A 13,991-nucleotide genomic window follows, 5' to 3' on the forward strand; every position below is an offset into this window, starting at 1 on the left:
GTAGCTGTCTGTTTCCTCTAAAGGGGTTGCTGCTAACTGCGCCTCAGCCCTCGCCCAGATGGCGGCTGCCTCCTGTGTCCAGGAAGAGAAAGAGGAAAGGGAAGTGCAAGAACCCAGCGATGCCATAGCACAAGGTAACAGCTAAGGGGTCAGCAGCCACCTGGTGCCTGGGACGCGGTGACACTCACCCTATTCCATGTGTGATCCACAGTCAGTGTATGCCACTAACCATGAGTCCCAGTGAGCCACAAGCTTGGGTCTGTGGGGGGTGAGGGACTCGCTCATAGTGGTCCCTCTGGCCCCTGGTGATGAGGAAAGTGCGAATGGCTGACAGCTGGAGTCTGTGGCCCTCCCAGCTGAGTCATCTGGCCACTGGCTCTCGTGCCTCATGGAGGTGCACATTTGAAGGCCCCCAGTATATAATGGGGAAGGCAGACAGGCCAGTTTCCTGAAAGGGAAAGTCAGAAGGGGACTGAGAGAGGAAGGTCGGGAAGGCTTTGCTTTTGTTAGAGAAATCTGAGCTTTGTGGACTCAGGAAAGTGTTTGTTTGCTTGATTGCTTGCTTGTTCTAGTTTTGTTTTTGAGATGGGTCTCACTGTGTAATCCAGGCCAGCCTTGAACTCACATGTAGCTCAGGCTGGCACTGAACTCAGCTCTCCTGCCTCAGCCCTTTGAGGGCTGGGATCGCAGGCAAGAGCCATCATGCCCCACATGGAAACTGTTGATTTTTAACTTGTTGAAATTCCATGCAGCTCGTGGTCACCTAGATAGGGGAAGAGAACGGTCTTCCCAATAGCAGTGGAAGATGAGAGGCAGGTACCAAGGGGAGAAGCGCAAGCTTGGTACAGATTATGCTAATACCACCTACCAGATGAGTAAAATAGTGATCACAGAAACAGCTGTATATTTTTAGCTAAGGAAAACAATTTAGATCAGTGTTCCTCAAGCTTGAATAATATTTAAAGATCCATTTGAAAGCGGAGCAATTCTTCCAGATCCTCAGTGATTACCAAAAAGGGAAAACACAATTTCACTGAAGTTTTGTACAAGGTGAGCTACACTAAAATTCTTACATTTATTGGTCTTTAAAATCCCACAAGACTGGGGATTAGGACATAGCTCAGTGGTAGAGCACTTTCCTAGCATGCACAAGGCCCTGGGTTCAATTCCCACCACCACAAAATCCAACAACAGCAGCAATGAAAACCACACACACAAGACCAGAAGTAAAATAGTATAATTATAAACAAATATATAGAGCTAGTGTACATTCATGAGACAAAGGCTGTTTTGCTAAAAATCACTTTGTCTTTTACAATACAAGTATGATTCAGAAAGAGTCCTTTGAAGTTAGCTCACTAGATTTCTCAGTTATGAGCCGTGACTCAGTTACCGCTCCAGATCCAGTGATTTGAAACCTTTGTCCAAGGATGACACTATGTCATTCGCCCTTGCCTCACTTGTTGCATAATCGCCATCCTAAGGCGACTTCTGGATCTTTTCTCATTAGTTATCATCATGATGGTTTTAAGAAAATATTACTTGGAGTTCACAAAAACAAAAGTAAACTCGGGGGTGGGGAAGAATGATGCAATTTTCAGCTATAGAGATGACGTCCGGTGCTCAGGAGCTACACACAAAGCTTTAGGGATGACCGTTGTAATAAAAGTATAATGTAAGCCGTCTCAGAGAGAATGTGCAGACTGCTGGGAGTTCCTCTCCATCACCAGGCAGAGCGCATGGGGACGGGGAGGGTCCAAGCTCGGGTGGCTGAGCTGGAGTCGGTACAGGAAGTCCGTCCACACTACTGCACCTGACCTAGAGCCCACAGGTGGGCTGGGAGGAACTGCACCTACCAGCTTGGAATCCATCTGACTTCGGAGCCCCAGAGCTGGGGCCACCCATGTGCGTGGCCTGCTTGTTGGGTAGTTTGCATGATGAACCACGGGGACCGACCAGAGAGGTGCTTGCTGCCAATGAAGTCTGTTGTTCCCCCTTTGCCCTTGCACGACAACACATTCCGTCATTCTCATCCTGTCTCTCTCCCTTTCTGTCTCCCTTGCTTAGACAGTTATTTTAATAAATGTCTTTCTGACACAGTGAAACTAAAAGTGGAGCAGAAACTGGAGCAGATGGGGAAGGTGCAGGGGGTATGGCTGCACACGGCCCACGTCTTATGCATGGATGCCATCCTCAGCGTAGGCCTGGAGATGGGAAGCCACAACCCGGACTGCTGGCCACACGTGTTCAGGTGCATGACGGGATCCCAACCTCCTTGGCACCGACCCTGCCTAGGGAGCCCGGGGTGGTGGAGAAGGTAGACTGAGGGTCTGCCAGCACTTCCCGAGATGCTGACCTTCCCAGAGCTTGAATCCACTTCAAGAGAGAGACAGGAAAGGAGAGGGAGGGAATGGAGGCTCCAGAATATGCTTTGGAGAACAGAGTAGCAGAGCCGGACTTAAGGAATTGTGGTTTATCTGTTGCTATTGTCTCAAGAGACAGATGTGTTGTGCCAAGGACAAAAGACCAGTTTCTTACATAGCAGATGGAAGAAAACTGCTTAAGTTAAGTGAAAACTGTGAAAATCTAAAACCTGGTTATGTATCAGCAATATAACGTTGCTGGATGTTTGTCAGTGTCCCCTGTACTTAAAGAATGATTTAGGTTAGCGTGCATGGTTACATAACATACCTTGTTAAAGATGCTACTTTAACTAGACAAATTAAAAACAAAATAATACATCTATGGCAAAGACCAGCCCAAAATTTGGCTCTAAGCTTTGTAGCATCAAAGTGAAAAGAAACACCCAATCGGTTACACAGTACACAGTGCCTGCAAGCTGAAAACAGAGCAATAGTCCTCTAGTCCAACTCTTCCTGTAACTAAGGCAAAAAACATGCCTCCCTGAGGCCTGGCATTGGGGTACAAGGCAAGGAGCGCTGTTCACAGAGCAGGCTGTGCCTTACCCTTCCGCCTGAGGCACCACATGAAGTGCATCACTCAGACAGACTGGCTATGGTGCAGGAGCACCAGAAACACCGGCGAGATCTGGGTTCCCTTTGACATCACCAAAGCAAATACAGCCGTGAGTGTCTGTTGAGTTTCAGAGAGATGCAGAACACTTAAGGATTGTAAAACCAACCACCTTGAGAGGAACTTGTGAAAGGACCAGGATGAATCGGCCTGGAGCAAAGTAGGTTTCAATATGGAGGCTGGGGACTGGCTGCTCAGATGGCCCCAGAGCAATGTGGATGGCATCAGGAGAATCCCTGATTATAGAACATCCAGGGGGATTTTCCAGGATGCATTACCAATAACTAATTTTTCTGGGACGATGAGAGGCCTCTTATGAACATCCTAGTTCCAGGTTCCATTGGGAACAGCTACTTTGGAAGCTGGAAGTTGCACCACACATTGTGACTCTTCTCTGGACCACTCTGGCCCCCTTATCCCACCCCAGCCTAAGGGATATGAGGCAGAACCCCCTGGTGGCATCATGTGCATGCTTATTGTAGGATTCCTTAGGAAGCACTTCAGGCTCCTAATCAGAGCACTATCTAGAGAGAAAGAAGGCCCTTTGGGGAAACTGGCTCAAGCAACCAGGGTTCAGTTATACCAGTAAGTCAAGCAGGATGGAGCTGGATAAACTGGACTCCTTAGTCCATCTTTCTCTCATAGTGTGATGGGTGAATCTGAAGAATTCCTAGCCAAGGCAAGCCTGTATGGTACGTGCACATGCGCTCACACACATGTAGCAAAGAGATGAGGGAAGGATAGAAGGGGTCTGAGAAAAGGAAAAAAAGTGGGGTGAATTACAGAGCTGGTTGAAGTGCCTTTGTATCTCATGGGGTGGATGGAGTTGGGGTGGTGGTGAGCCGCAGTGCTGAGGGCCACTTGTCTGACTCTTTCCAGGGTGTGTGAGTACGTGGGCACCTTGGAGCACACCCACTTCAGTGACGGAGCCTCACAGCCGCCTCTGGCCATCAGCCAGCCCCAGAAGGCGCCCGGGGCTTCTGGGATCCTTGGGGACCTGGAGTGCGAGGGCGAATCCCAGGAGCCCAGCGTGGAGCAGGGGCCCTCCCTGAGCACAGCCCCCATGGTCCAGCCTCTGTCCATCCAAGAGCTCGTTCGGGAAGGCAGCCGGGGCCGGGCCTCCGACTTCCGCAGCGGCAGCCTCATGAGTGCGACCAGCGCCGCCAAGGTGGTGCTGAGCCTGTCCACCCAGGCTGACAGGTCTGTGCCCCTGCCCACCATGTCCCCCAGGATTCTCAGCAGGGGCATCCATTGCCTCTTAGTAACACCCACATCCTTCTGCCTGGTCTCAGAATCAGCCCAGAGACAACATGATTTGTTAGTCAAGTAAATATCTTTTGATCTTTTTCAAGCATAGTTCTCCCTACCAGCACGCCCCACCCTTAGAATGAACCGTTTTCTAGAACCCAAGTCTCGGGTGGCAGGTAGAGCTCTACATTGTCATCTTGGACAACTTCCCCTCTCTGAGCTCTGTTTTCGTTGTTGGTAAAATAGGGTTGTTATTTTTTAGGTAACTGTCTCACAAGGTAGTTGTGTATTGAATCAATTAATACATTTAGTTTCCAGAGCAGAGCTTTGCAAATAGTGAATGTCCACTATTTTTATGATTCTCTTTACAAAATCCAGCACCCAGGAATGTATGTAATTTATTGATGCCCGAACAACCACATCAAGGTAAGGAGGGGAAATCAGCAGTCACCCCACTGTTTGGTGAGACTTTTTGATGCTGACAGTGCTTTCATCACCAGTTCCCCGTGGTGCCACCTCACCCAGCTTCTCAGCCTGTGGTCAGTATGCCCCAGGCTTCCCAGCTCTGGCACCGTGCCGTGTGTACAAAGGGGAGGCAGGAAGTAGGCAGAGGGGTCACAGCCAGGGCTCGGACAGTCCTGACTTCACCCTCTGGCTTCAACCCTGACCAGCTGCAAGGTCACCTCACAGACATAAGTGTCCTGAGACTCAGTTTCTCCACAACTCACAGGTATGCCCATGTGCTCGATCACCTGTGCAACAGACCCTTTTTCCTGTTTATCCACCAAGTTGGCCGTGAAAAGGTTTTGGGATCTGGGAAGTGACCTGTGGGTGTCAGGTGGAGGTATTCCACTCTAGAAAGAGACCATGAATTAAGACCTAGAAGCCAAATAGTGTCAAAGTTGGAATTATAAAAATAGCAAGGAAAATGTATTGGTTTTAATAACTTATAAATGTTTAATATCCTTCCCATCTTAGACCTTGGTGTGTCTCATTTTACACCCTCAAAAAGGCTCAGGAATCAGACTCATAAATTACAGGAAAGCAAAAGCCTCTTCATTAATTAAACACTCTGGGTTTAAAAAATATATATATAGCATGTAACACTGCAGTGAAGTCTGAGGATTCTGTTCCCAGTTATTCCATTTCTGGGACTGTTGCTTTGCCATCTCTCACCTTCTTGCCGCACTCTAGGAGTACTTTTCATGGCTGAGCTACACCATGAGGAAACTAAAATATGCCTTGTGCCCTTGGATCGAAATCCTACAGTTAACGCTGACTTGTGCACAATAATAATAGATATAATAATACCATGCATTTGTCTACAGTGTTTACACAGCCTTATTATTAATTACATCAACAAAATTACCATAATCATTCTGTCATAAAGACCAGCTGAATTGTTTCCAAATAACAGATCTCCTCTGTTTGCACCCAGGCTCTTTGAAGATGCTACAGATAGGCTGAACCTCATGGCTCTGGGAGGCTTCCTTTACCAGCTGAAGAAAGCGTCGCAGTCCCAACTTTTCCATTCTGTTACGGATACAGTTGATTACTCTCTGGCGATGCCAGGTAATTATTTCTTGAAAGGAACTGTGCAGGGAAGTGAGCAGGACACAGCCACTTCTCTAAGTGTGTGTTCCCTTCTCACACACTCATAATAGTAAAGTTCATGGGCAGCCTGTCTTTCGATTTTGAGGCATAATGGTGGAGGTGGGGTGACTGGGAAATGCTGCTGCTACTTCCGGCACTGCAGGTATTGCCCTGGAAGTGGGGCTGGGTTGTTCTGCTCGGGTTTGTGCTTGTGATGGAGAAACTATGTGGCTACTTTTAGGGTCGAGACAGCATCCCAGAGTGGACTGGATTCTCCATGCCTTAAACCCACCCCTCACTTCCTCCCACTTCCCAAAGCAAATCACTGACTCCAGAAGGGAGAGTAGGAGAGGAAAGTGCAAAGGTTAACAGAAGCCTTATCCTGTGCTTAGAAACTGTTCTCAGGCCTGATGATGGTCCAGTATCACAGTGCCCGTGGTTGAGGCCTGGTGGAAAGGCTCCCCTGAAGCCTAGCTCTGTGGAAGAAGGAACCGAGTTGTGCCAAATTGCCGAGGTTCCAAATGGGTGCCAGGTTGCTCAGATGGTGCTAGGTGCTGGGGATGCACTAGTTGGATTGCAAAACCACTGACATCCCTCCTATCTTAGGAATCTGAGTTTGCAAACACTAGATATTTATTTGGCCCTTTGATGCTTACTGAAGATTCTGATTTGAAAACCGCAGTCCTTTCCCCACTACTTTTGTTTGCTTGTTTTGCTTTTATTTGTTCATTTTAACAAACTCTTGCATCGGTGACTAATTTTCAGTAGGTCACAGGAATGGAGCTGCTTTGATACATACAAAACCCTAACTCAGAAGCAGGCCATCTGTGACCCCTACTAGCTTTAGTAGACTTTCAAACCTTAGATATACGAACCCAATCTCCTGGGCTCATCAGACTTCCAGAGCATCTCTGAGCCCAGGGGTAACCTTCAAAGTCTTCTGCTTCAGAGAAAACTGAAGGCTCTGGGCTTACAGAGAAACAGTGAGCAGCAGCAGGATGAGGGATGAGGAAGGAGCCCTGGCTTTGGAACTCGTCAGATGGGAGTTAGGAAGCTCCTTCACACGTAACAGCTGTACAGCTGAGGCAAGTCAGTTCGCCTTTCAAACATGCAATGCTGTATACAATCACAACAATTCTATTTACTTCTTGAGATTGCTTTAAAAATTAAAGTAATTAAAGATGTAAAGAACCAACACAATGTCTGCTGCAGGGGAAATATACAGTAAATGTCCATGGTTACTTTTCCTGTTATTTTGAAGTCTAGTTGACATGACATGACATGAAAGCAGCCCATGGTCAGAAGAGCCAGATAAAGATGCGATTCTGTAGGACACAGGGGAGAGGCAATAGGAGATGAGCAAGAAGGCAGGGGGAAAAGTAAGGTGGAAGCAACAAAGTAGCAAGACACTGGGGTAGGCAAAGATCGTACTGAGCAAGACAGAGCAGGTCAGCAGCACCTCACTGAGGAACAAAAGGGCCTGGGCTGCTTGACAAGAGCTGCACAGGTGCATGACGGGTTGGTAAAGACAGCAATGATGGTGAAAACTGATGGTAACAACAGCAATGATGACAGTTGGAAACACACATTTGCATGTGGCAGGCCCTATGCTTGGCACGTGATGTGTAGCACCACATTTGTTTAACCATTAAAGCAACTTGAAGAAGCAGATGTGAGTCTCCCCAGTTCCAGCTGAGACACTGGGGCTGAGTGAGGGAGGGAAGTCTTTGGCCTGTCCTGACGATGCTACTAAACAGTGGTACCAGGATAGTGAGTCCCCCCCCCCGCCCCCGCCCTCCTACTTAACCACTCCTCCATTCCTTCTTCTCAGCAAATATGGCCACACCTGTCTCATACCAGATCCAGGGCCCCTCCCTGCTTGTGCAGCCCATGCTAAATAATCCTACAGGTCTGAGAATGATACCTGTATTATCAGCCTCTCTGTGCCCGAGCTTTCTGATTTTATGGTCCTGCCTTCCTACAGGAGAAGTTAAATCCACCCAGGACCGAAAAAGCGCCCTGCATCTGTTCCGCCTGGGGGACGCCATGCTGAGGATTGTGCGGAGCAAAGCCCGGCCCCTGCTGCATGTGATGCGCTGCTGGAGCCTGGTGGCCCCGCACCTGGTGGAGGTGAGGCCCGAAGCGGGAAGAGCTGGTGCCCTGGCTGGGGGAGGACCTGCTGCAGCCTGGTCACAAAATCACTGTTCTCTGGTTAAACCTCAAGGCACCTGGAGAACTGCCCCAAAGTATCTTACCATGTATCTTAGTGATCTTCTGGTCACTGGGAGACAATACCCAACACCCACAACTGTAAAGAGGAAAGGTTTATTTTAGCTCACGGTTTGTAGCAGTTCCAGTCTATTTGGCTGACTCCAAGGCAGGGCAGCATGGCAGAGGGGCATGGCAGAAGAGAAACAGCTCATGGCAGGGCAGCAGGAAGCAGAGAGTGATCAAGGGAGGGAGAGGGAGATAGACCCTTCCAGGCCACGCCCCCCAGTGACCCACCTCCTCCAATCAGACCTCACCTCCCAACATCACATTAATCTATAACTCATCAGTGGGCTAATCCCCTGCTGAGTATCACAGCCTCGTGATCCAGTCACCCCCCCCTAAAGCCCTACCTATGAGCACATGAAGCTTTGCAGGGGCATCTAGATATAAACCATAACACCATGACTCTGCCTTTACAGTTACACAACTAAGGAAGTTATCTTACAAAGCCAGCTTTTCATTCTTTAGGATCTGCTATCAACCTGAGTCTGAAGCTAAAAGACAAATAGAGGGCTCCTCATATCTTCCCTGTTATACAAAAATATATCAATGTCTTCAGTTCCTGCCATTCTCTCTTTTTTAATAATTTAATTACTCAGAACAATGTTCTTTCAGTAGAGGAAACATATGCTTTGGTTTTCCTAACAGGATTAATACTAAGGCTCTTTCACACTCCAAAGGAGAGCACTTTGTGGGATAAATTTTGGGGCAACTGCCCATCTGACTATCTCAATACATGATGAGTGGCTGACTCTATGTTGACAGAAAAAAATGTTGCCCTGTTTTATGGTGACAACTATTCTTAATAGCCCTTTAGCATCACTTGGTAAAGATATGCAATAAAAGATTTGGGGAATTTAATTCACTAACTTGAGAATATTCTAATCAGGTAAAAGAGTAGAAAATGTTAATTTAGTCACAGGGAAGGAATATATCAGTTATATTACACTATAATAAAATACCCCCAAAGCCTAGGGGCTTCTAACACCCATTTATTTAGCTCCTGGTTCTGTGGGTCAGAAACCTGAGGAAGGCACATCTGGTGGTTCTGGTCTGGGCCAGCCTCCTGGGTCTCAGCTGGCCTTACTTTTGCACCAGGTTGGCTGGTATATAAAGACTGCCACCAGCCAGTTCATGATGGCCTTAACTGGAAGGGCTGGACAGCTAGATCTCTCTGTACCTTGGCTGTCATGTAGATTAGCATGCAGCAGACCAGCCCTGCTCATTTACATGAGATTCTTAAGTTTTCCAAGAATATCAAGTGGGCAAATCGTACATCACAACTACTTTTTAATTCTCTACTTAGATAATGTTCATTACTATCTCATGTCTGAGCTCAGGCTCAGTGTGGGAGACAACCACTAAAGGGCACAGATACAAGGAGGTAGGAGCGAATCAGAGTGCTCATTGCAATTGGCCCACCTCACCAAGAGACAGACGACTCCCCTGATCTTGATGTGCTTGGGGCGCAGCTAAGGATGGGGCCAAGAACAATCCCAGACTGGCTTCTGGTATCTCTATTGCAAGCATGTTCTATAGCGTATATACCACCAAGGAAAACTCTCATGCTGACTTCAGGGGGAAAAAAAATGACCAGGAATGTATTTTTCCATTAAAGTGAAATTGGAGTTGTGTCTGATCAGCTGGTCAAATGCAATTTAATGCACAGTTCCTCTGTATTTATTCCTTAGATCTCACTCTCTCTTGTCCTGTGCAGGCTGCCTGCCACAAGGAAAGACATGTGTCTCAGAAGGCTGTGTCCTTCATCCACGACATCCTGACAGAGGTTCTCACCGACTGGAATGAGCCGCCTCATTTTCACTTTAACGAAGCACTCTTCCGACCTTTCGAGCGTATCATGCAGCTGGAGTTATGTGATGAAGATGTCCAAGACCAGGTCAGTGTGGCACTGGCACTGAGCAGTGCAGGACCAGAGGCAGCTTCCAGAGCATGCAGGGGTGGTCACGGTCCTCTGAGCCATGCGTCCTCGGTGCTCCCCGTAATCTTAGGATGCGTTGGTGACACAGATAGGTTGAGCAGTTTAGCCAAGGGTACCTGCATAGTAATGGTAGAGCTGGGATTTGGACCTGGACAATCTGGCTAGAGTGGTCTGTCCCCTCTTAACCACCACCATCCTTTCTACTACTGGCCAATCGTAAAGAAACCAACTGGAGACTTCCTGGCTAACACAACAGTGGGTCAGGAACACAGATGGACCCCGACTCTGAAATGTAAAATGTTTTAAATTTTTATTCGTGTATTTTTGTGATACATAGTGAATACACTCAACTTGGGGGTTTGATACATACACATATCACATCTTGATCATTGTATTTCCCTTCCCTGATCCTGTTCCATCTCTACAGAGCCTACTTCCATGTTTCTTAACATGGCTCTTTTATTTTGCTCTTTAAATTATTTATATTTCAGGTCTCTCCTATTAGAGAAACCATGCAATGTGATATTCTTTGTAGATACGTGGACATATTAGCAAAAAAGTACAAAATGTCAACATACTCAAAACTAAGTGACAATGAGAAGACAGAGAAGCCACCCGAGCCTGCAGCTGGTTTTACAGTGAGGGAATTTGTCATCGGGCAAAGCAGGGGTTCTGGTGTCATGTTCTTGAGGGCACAAGGGCAAGAGACAAAGCTCAGTGCAACTGTAGAAGATGGTGTCCACTCAGACCAATGCGGAATTAGAAGTGAACCCAAGCGCCACCCTCCCCGAGGGCACTAGCAACCTGTTTCTGACAGTGATTCATGGTGGAGACTTTAAAGAAATCTCCAGAATTTAAAATTATAAGCCAGCCTCTTCCTGAGGTTTCTGTATGAAATTGCACCACCTCAAGAGTATAAAAGTAACAAAAATGAGTCGTGACTTCATAAAGAGCAAAAACCACTCCTATTTCTAGAAGAAACCATAGAATAAGACAGTCATTGAGAACTTGAATTAGGCAAAGATTTCTTAGAAATACTAGCAACATGACCCATAAAAAGAAAAAATTGAATTAGACTTTATCAAAACGATAAAATTTTGTTCTTTAAAAGATACCATTGCCAGCTGTGGTGGTGTACACCGTAATCCCAGCACTTGGAAGGCTGAGGCAGGACGATTGCTGAGAGTTTGAGGCCAGCCTGGGCTACATAGTGAGTTTAAGGCCAACCTGCACTACATAGCAAGACTGTGTCCCCCGCAAAAGAAACAGTCATTAAAAGATAAAAAGACAAGCCTAAGGGTGTTAAAAAATATTTCTAAATCGTAAATGTTAGGAAGGACTTGAATCTACATTGCACATACAACAATTCTATAATGAAAAGACAAGATATCCAATTTAAAAAGCAGCAAACTGCTTACAGAGCGGCTAATGATGGAGTGAAAATGTGCTCAGCAACATTAGTTGCTAGTGAAATGCAGATTCAGGCAGTCTGGTTGCTTATTCTGAAGGTTTCAGAATGAACCTGTCTAAGTTGTGGTTTTTCTTTAAAATGAACCCAGAGAAGTGCATGGCCCTTTCCAGAAACTGTCCTGCTTCTATTGAGCGCCACCCCTCTGCCTTAGGTGGTGACATCCATCGGGGAGCTGGTGGAGGTGTGTTCCACGCAGATCCAGTCGGGCTGGAGGCCGCTGTTCAGTGCCCTGGAGACTGTGCACGGCGGGGGCAAGGCTGAGGTGAAGGAGTACCTCATGGGGGACTACACCATGGGTAAGCGTGTTCAGGGGTTCTTCATCCTTCATGCCGGGTGTCATGCTATCAAAAGAACTGAAGAGGGAGGGCAGGCATTCAGTCATTCTTTCTAAGCAGGAAGTAACGTGTAGCAGGGACCCAGGGTCTGAGTCCCACCTACAGGCCCAGAGCCCTGACCTTCATGAAACCCCCGCTCTTGCTGACAGGTGGGCAAAAGGCTGAGAGGTTTCTGTTGGTTCGCTACACAAAGCAGTGTAATGTTCCATCCAAAAGCCAAAAAGAAACAATGTGCATCTGAAAATCAGAAATCTGAAATGCCCCCAAATCCCAAACCCTTGGAGTGTTTCAGACCATTTCAGGTTTCGGATTTTCAGACAAGTGATGCTCAGTCACTAAAGTCTATGCAAATATCCCAACAATCTTTTTTTTAAAAACCCTGAAATCTAAAAACCATCTCATCCACAGCATTTAGGATGAGGGATTCTCAACTTACACCCATATGCTAATAAAAGCAGAAAAGTATGATAACACAGGAAAGTCAGAATTGGGGAGATTGGATAGGCAGGCCCAGGGTCACTGTGTCAGGTTACCTCTACATTCAGAAACTCACTGGGACTTGTGGACTCAGAATACAGTTAAGCTAATATTTATTACACAGTTCACGGGTAGGACTTGCTATGGCAGGGTAGTAAGGACACAACCAGGTCAGAGCACCCTCCACTACCACATAGCAGAAGTCCAGACACAAGAAAGCAGGTGTTCAGCATCTACCATATGGTTTGCACAAATATTCTAGGCTTACAGATCCACAAATATTCTAGGGTTACAGATCCACCTGCTAAGTGTGGATGCCAAACAAGGCCACCTTGCAAGCGAGCTTTGCTGAGGCTGGCAGTGCCAGGCCTTCTTTGTAAACTTGCTCCACATGGGAATGAATGCCCTTCTATATGGGCCTCCCCTGCCTGTGGCTCTGCCAGCCCCAGTTTTCTATGCAGGAGCATTTCCAGAGGCATGTGCTCCACCGACCTGTAGACTACACATCACTGCAGCCTTGCATTCCTCCAGCTCTGTCCTTGTCTCTCCACCCAGCTTTTTTCCCCATCTTTGTATTTTTATCAGTGCATGTTAATTATACAGAATACTGGCTTTCAGTGTGGCACTTTCATACATGCAGATAACAGCTTTCTTTGTAGCCTGCCTGTAGTTCCTTGCAGGCAAAGCTGAGCAGGACACTCCCACAGCCAGTCTAAAGGCCTGGGCATTTCTCCAGTGGTTGGTGCTGGGAATATGAAGAACCTCAAAGGTAGAAACCTCTCTTTCTTAAAACTCTACAATCTTCCTCCCCCAGGAAAAGGCCAAGCTCCCGTCTTCGATGTGTTTGAAGCTTTTCTCAATACCGACAACATCCAGGTCTTTGCTAATGCAGCCACCAGTTACATCATGTGCCTTATGAAGTTTGTCAAAGGACTTGGTGAGTGGGGTCCTCTTTTCATGCCTCATAACCATTGGAGAGCCTCTCCAGGATGGAGAGACAGGGCTGCCAAACCACCTGGAGCAAGCACACATCTGGAGTCATGACCGAATGGGGTTGAGTCATATGCCCAGGGGCAGAGAGCTTACTGGGAAAGGAGCCTGGCTTTGTCCTGAGTTGTTGTTTCTTCATGGTGTCCATAGATGTCTAGGGTGTGTGTATGTGTGTGTGTGTGTGTGTGTGTGTGTGTGTGTGTGTGTATTTTCAATCTATATTTTATACCAAATTTTTAAATCTTAAAATATTTCCTACATAAGGGCAATCATATTTATTATTATTTCCTTATATAGGCAATTACTCTTCTCATTGTTACACAATTAGCAGCCTAAGTTTGATATACCAACTCCTGAGAAAGAAATTGAGAATGTCTCCTCTCAGGCCTTATTAATAAATAATAAAGTTTAGGAGAAAATCAGCCGGTCCCAGCACCAAGAAGGAAGCTCCCCCACCTCCACCCCAGGCTCCTAGGGCAGAGAAGGTGAGCCATGTGGGCGCCAGAAGCATACCCACCCCACCCCACCCCCGTGGAAATGAGAAAACACATAAACAAGCCTCAAAAACAGACTTCCAGATCACCTACAGCAACCCCAAAGGGAAACGAGATGGAACAATCTGATACTCAACCAC

The 13,991-nt window shown here is 46.9% G+C and overlaps 1 protein-coding gene across 4 annotated transcripts in view; it reads left to right on the forward strand.

Moving 5' to 3' along the window:
- Window positions 1-13,991, forward strand: part of Arfgef3 (ARFGEF family member 3) — a 162,607-nt gene that overhangs the window by 112,607 nt on the left and 36,009 nt on the right. For all 4 annotated transcript variants that reach the window (XM_021259354.2, XM_021259353.2, XM_021259356.2 and 1 more), the window contains 8 exons: window positions 24-134; window positions 2,101-2,251; window positions 3,913-4,233; window positions 5,720-5,853; window positions 7,859-8,004; window positions 9,863-10,042; window positions 11,707-11,851; window positions 13,182-13,304. In XM_021259354.2, coding sequence (XP_021115013.1) covers window positions 24-134; window positions 2,101-2,251; window positions 3,913-4,233; window positions 5,720-5,853; window positions 7,859-8,004; window positions 9,863-10,042; window positions 11,707-11,851; window positions 13,182-13,304 — 1,311 coding nt within the window. The remainder of the gene's footprint in view (window positions 1-23; window positions 135-2,100; window positions 2,252-3,912; window positions 4,234-5,719; window positions 5,854-7,858; window positions 8,005-9,862; window positions 10,043-11,706; window positions 11,852-13,181; window positions 13,305-13,991) is intronic.

The sequence above is a fragment of the Heterocephalus glaber genome, unplaced genomic scaffold (assembly GCF_053883595.1).
Source record: "Heterocephalus glaber isolate CG9 unplaced genomic scaffold, H.glaber_assembly_v1.0 deba00001550, whole genome shotgun sequence".
NCBI classification, from domain to species: Eukaryota; Metazoa; Chordata; class Mammalia; order Rodentia; family Bathyergidae; genus Heterocephalus; species Heterocephalus glaber.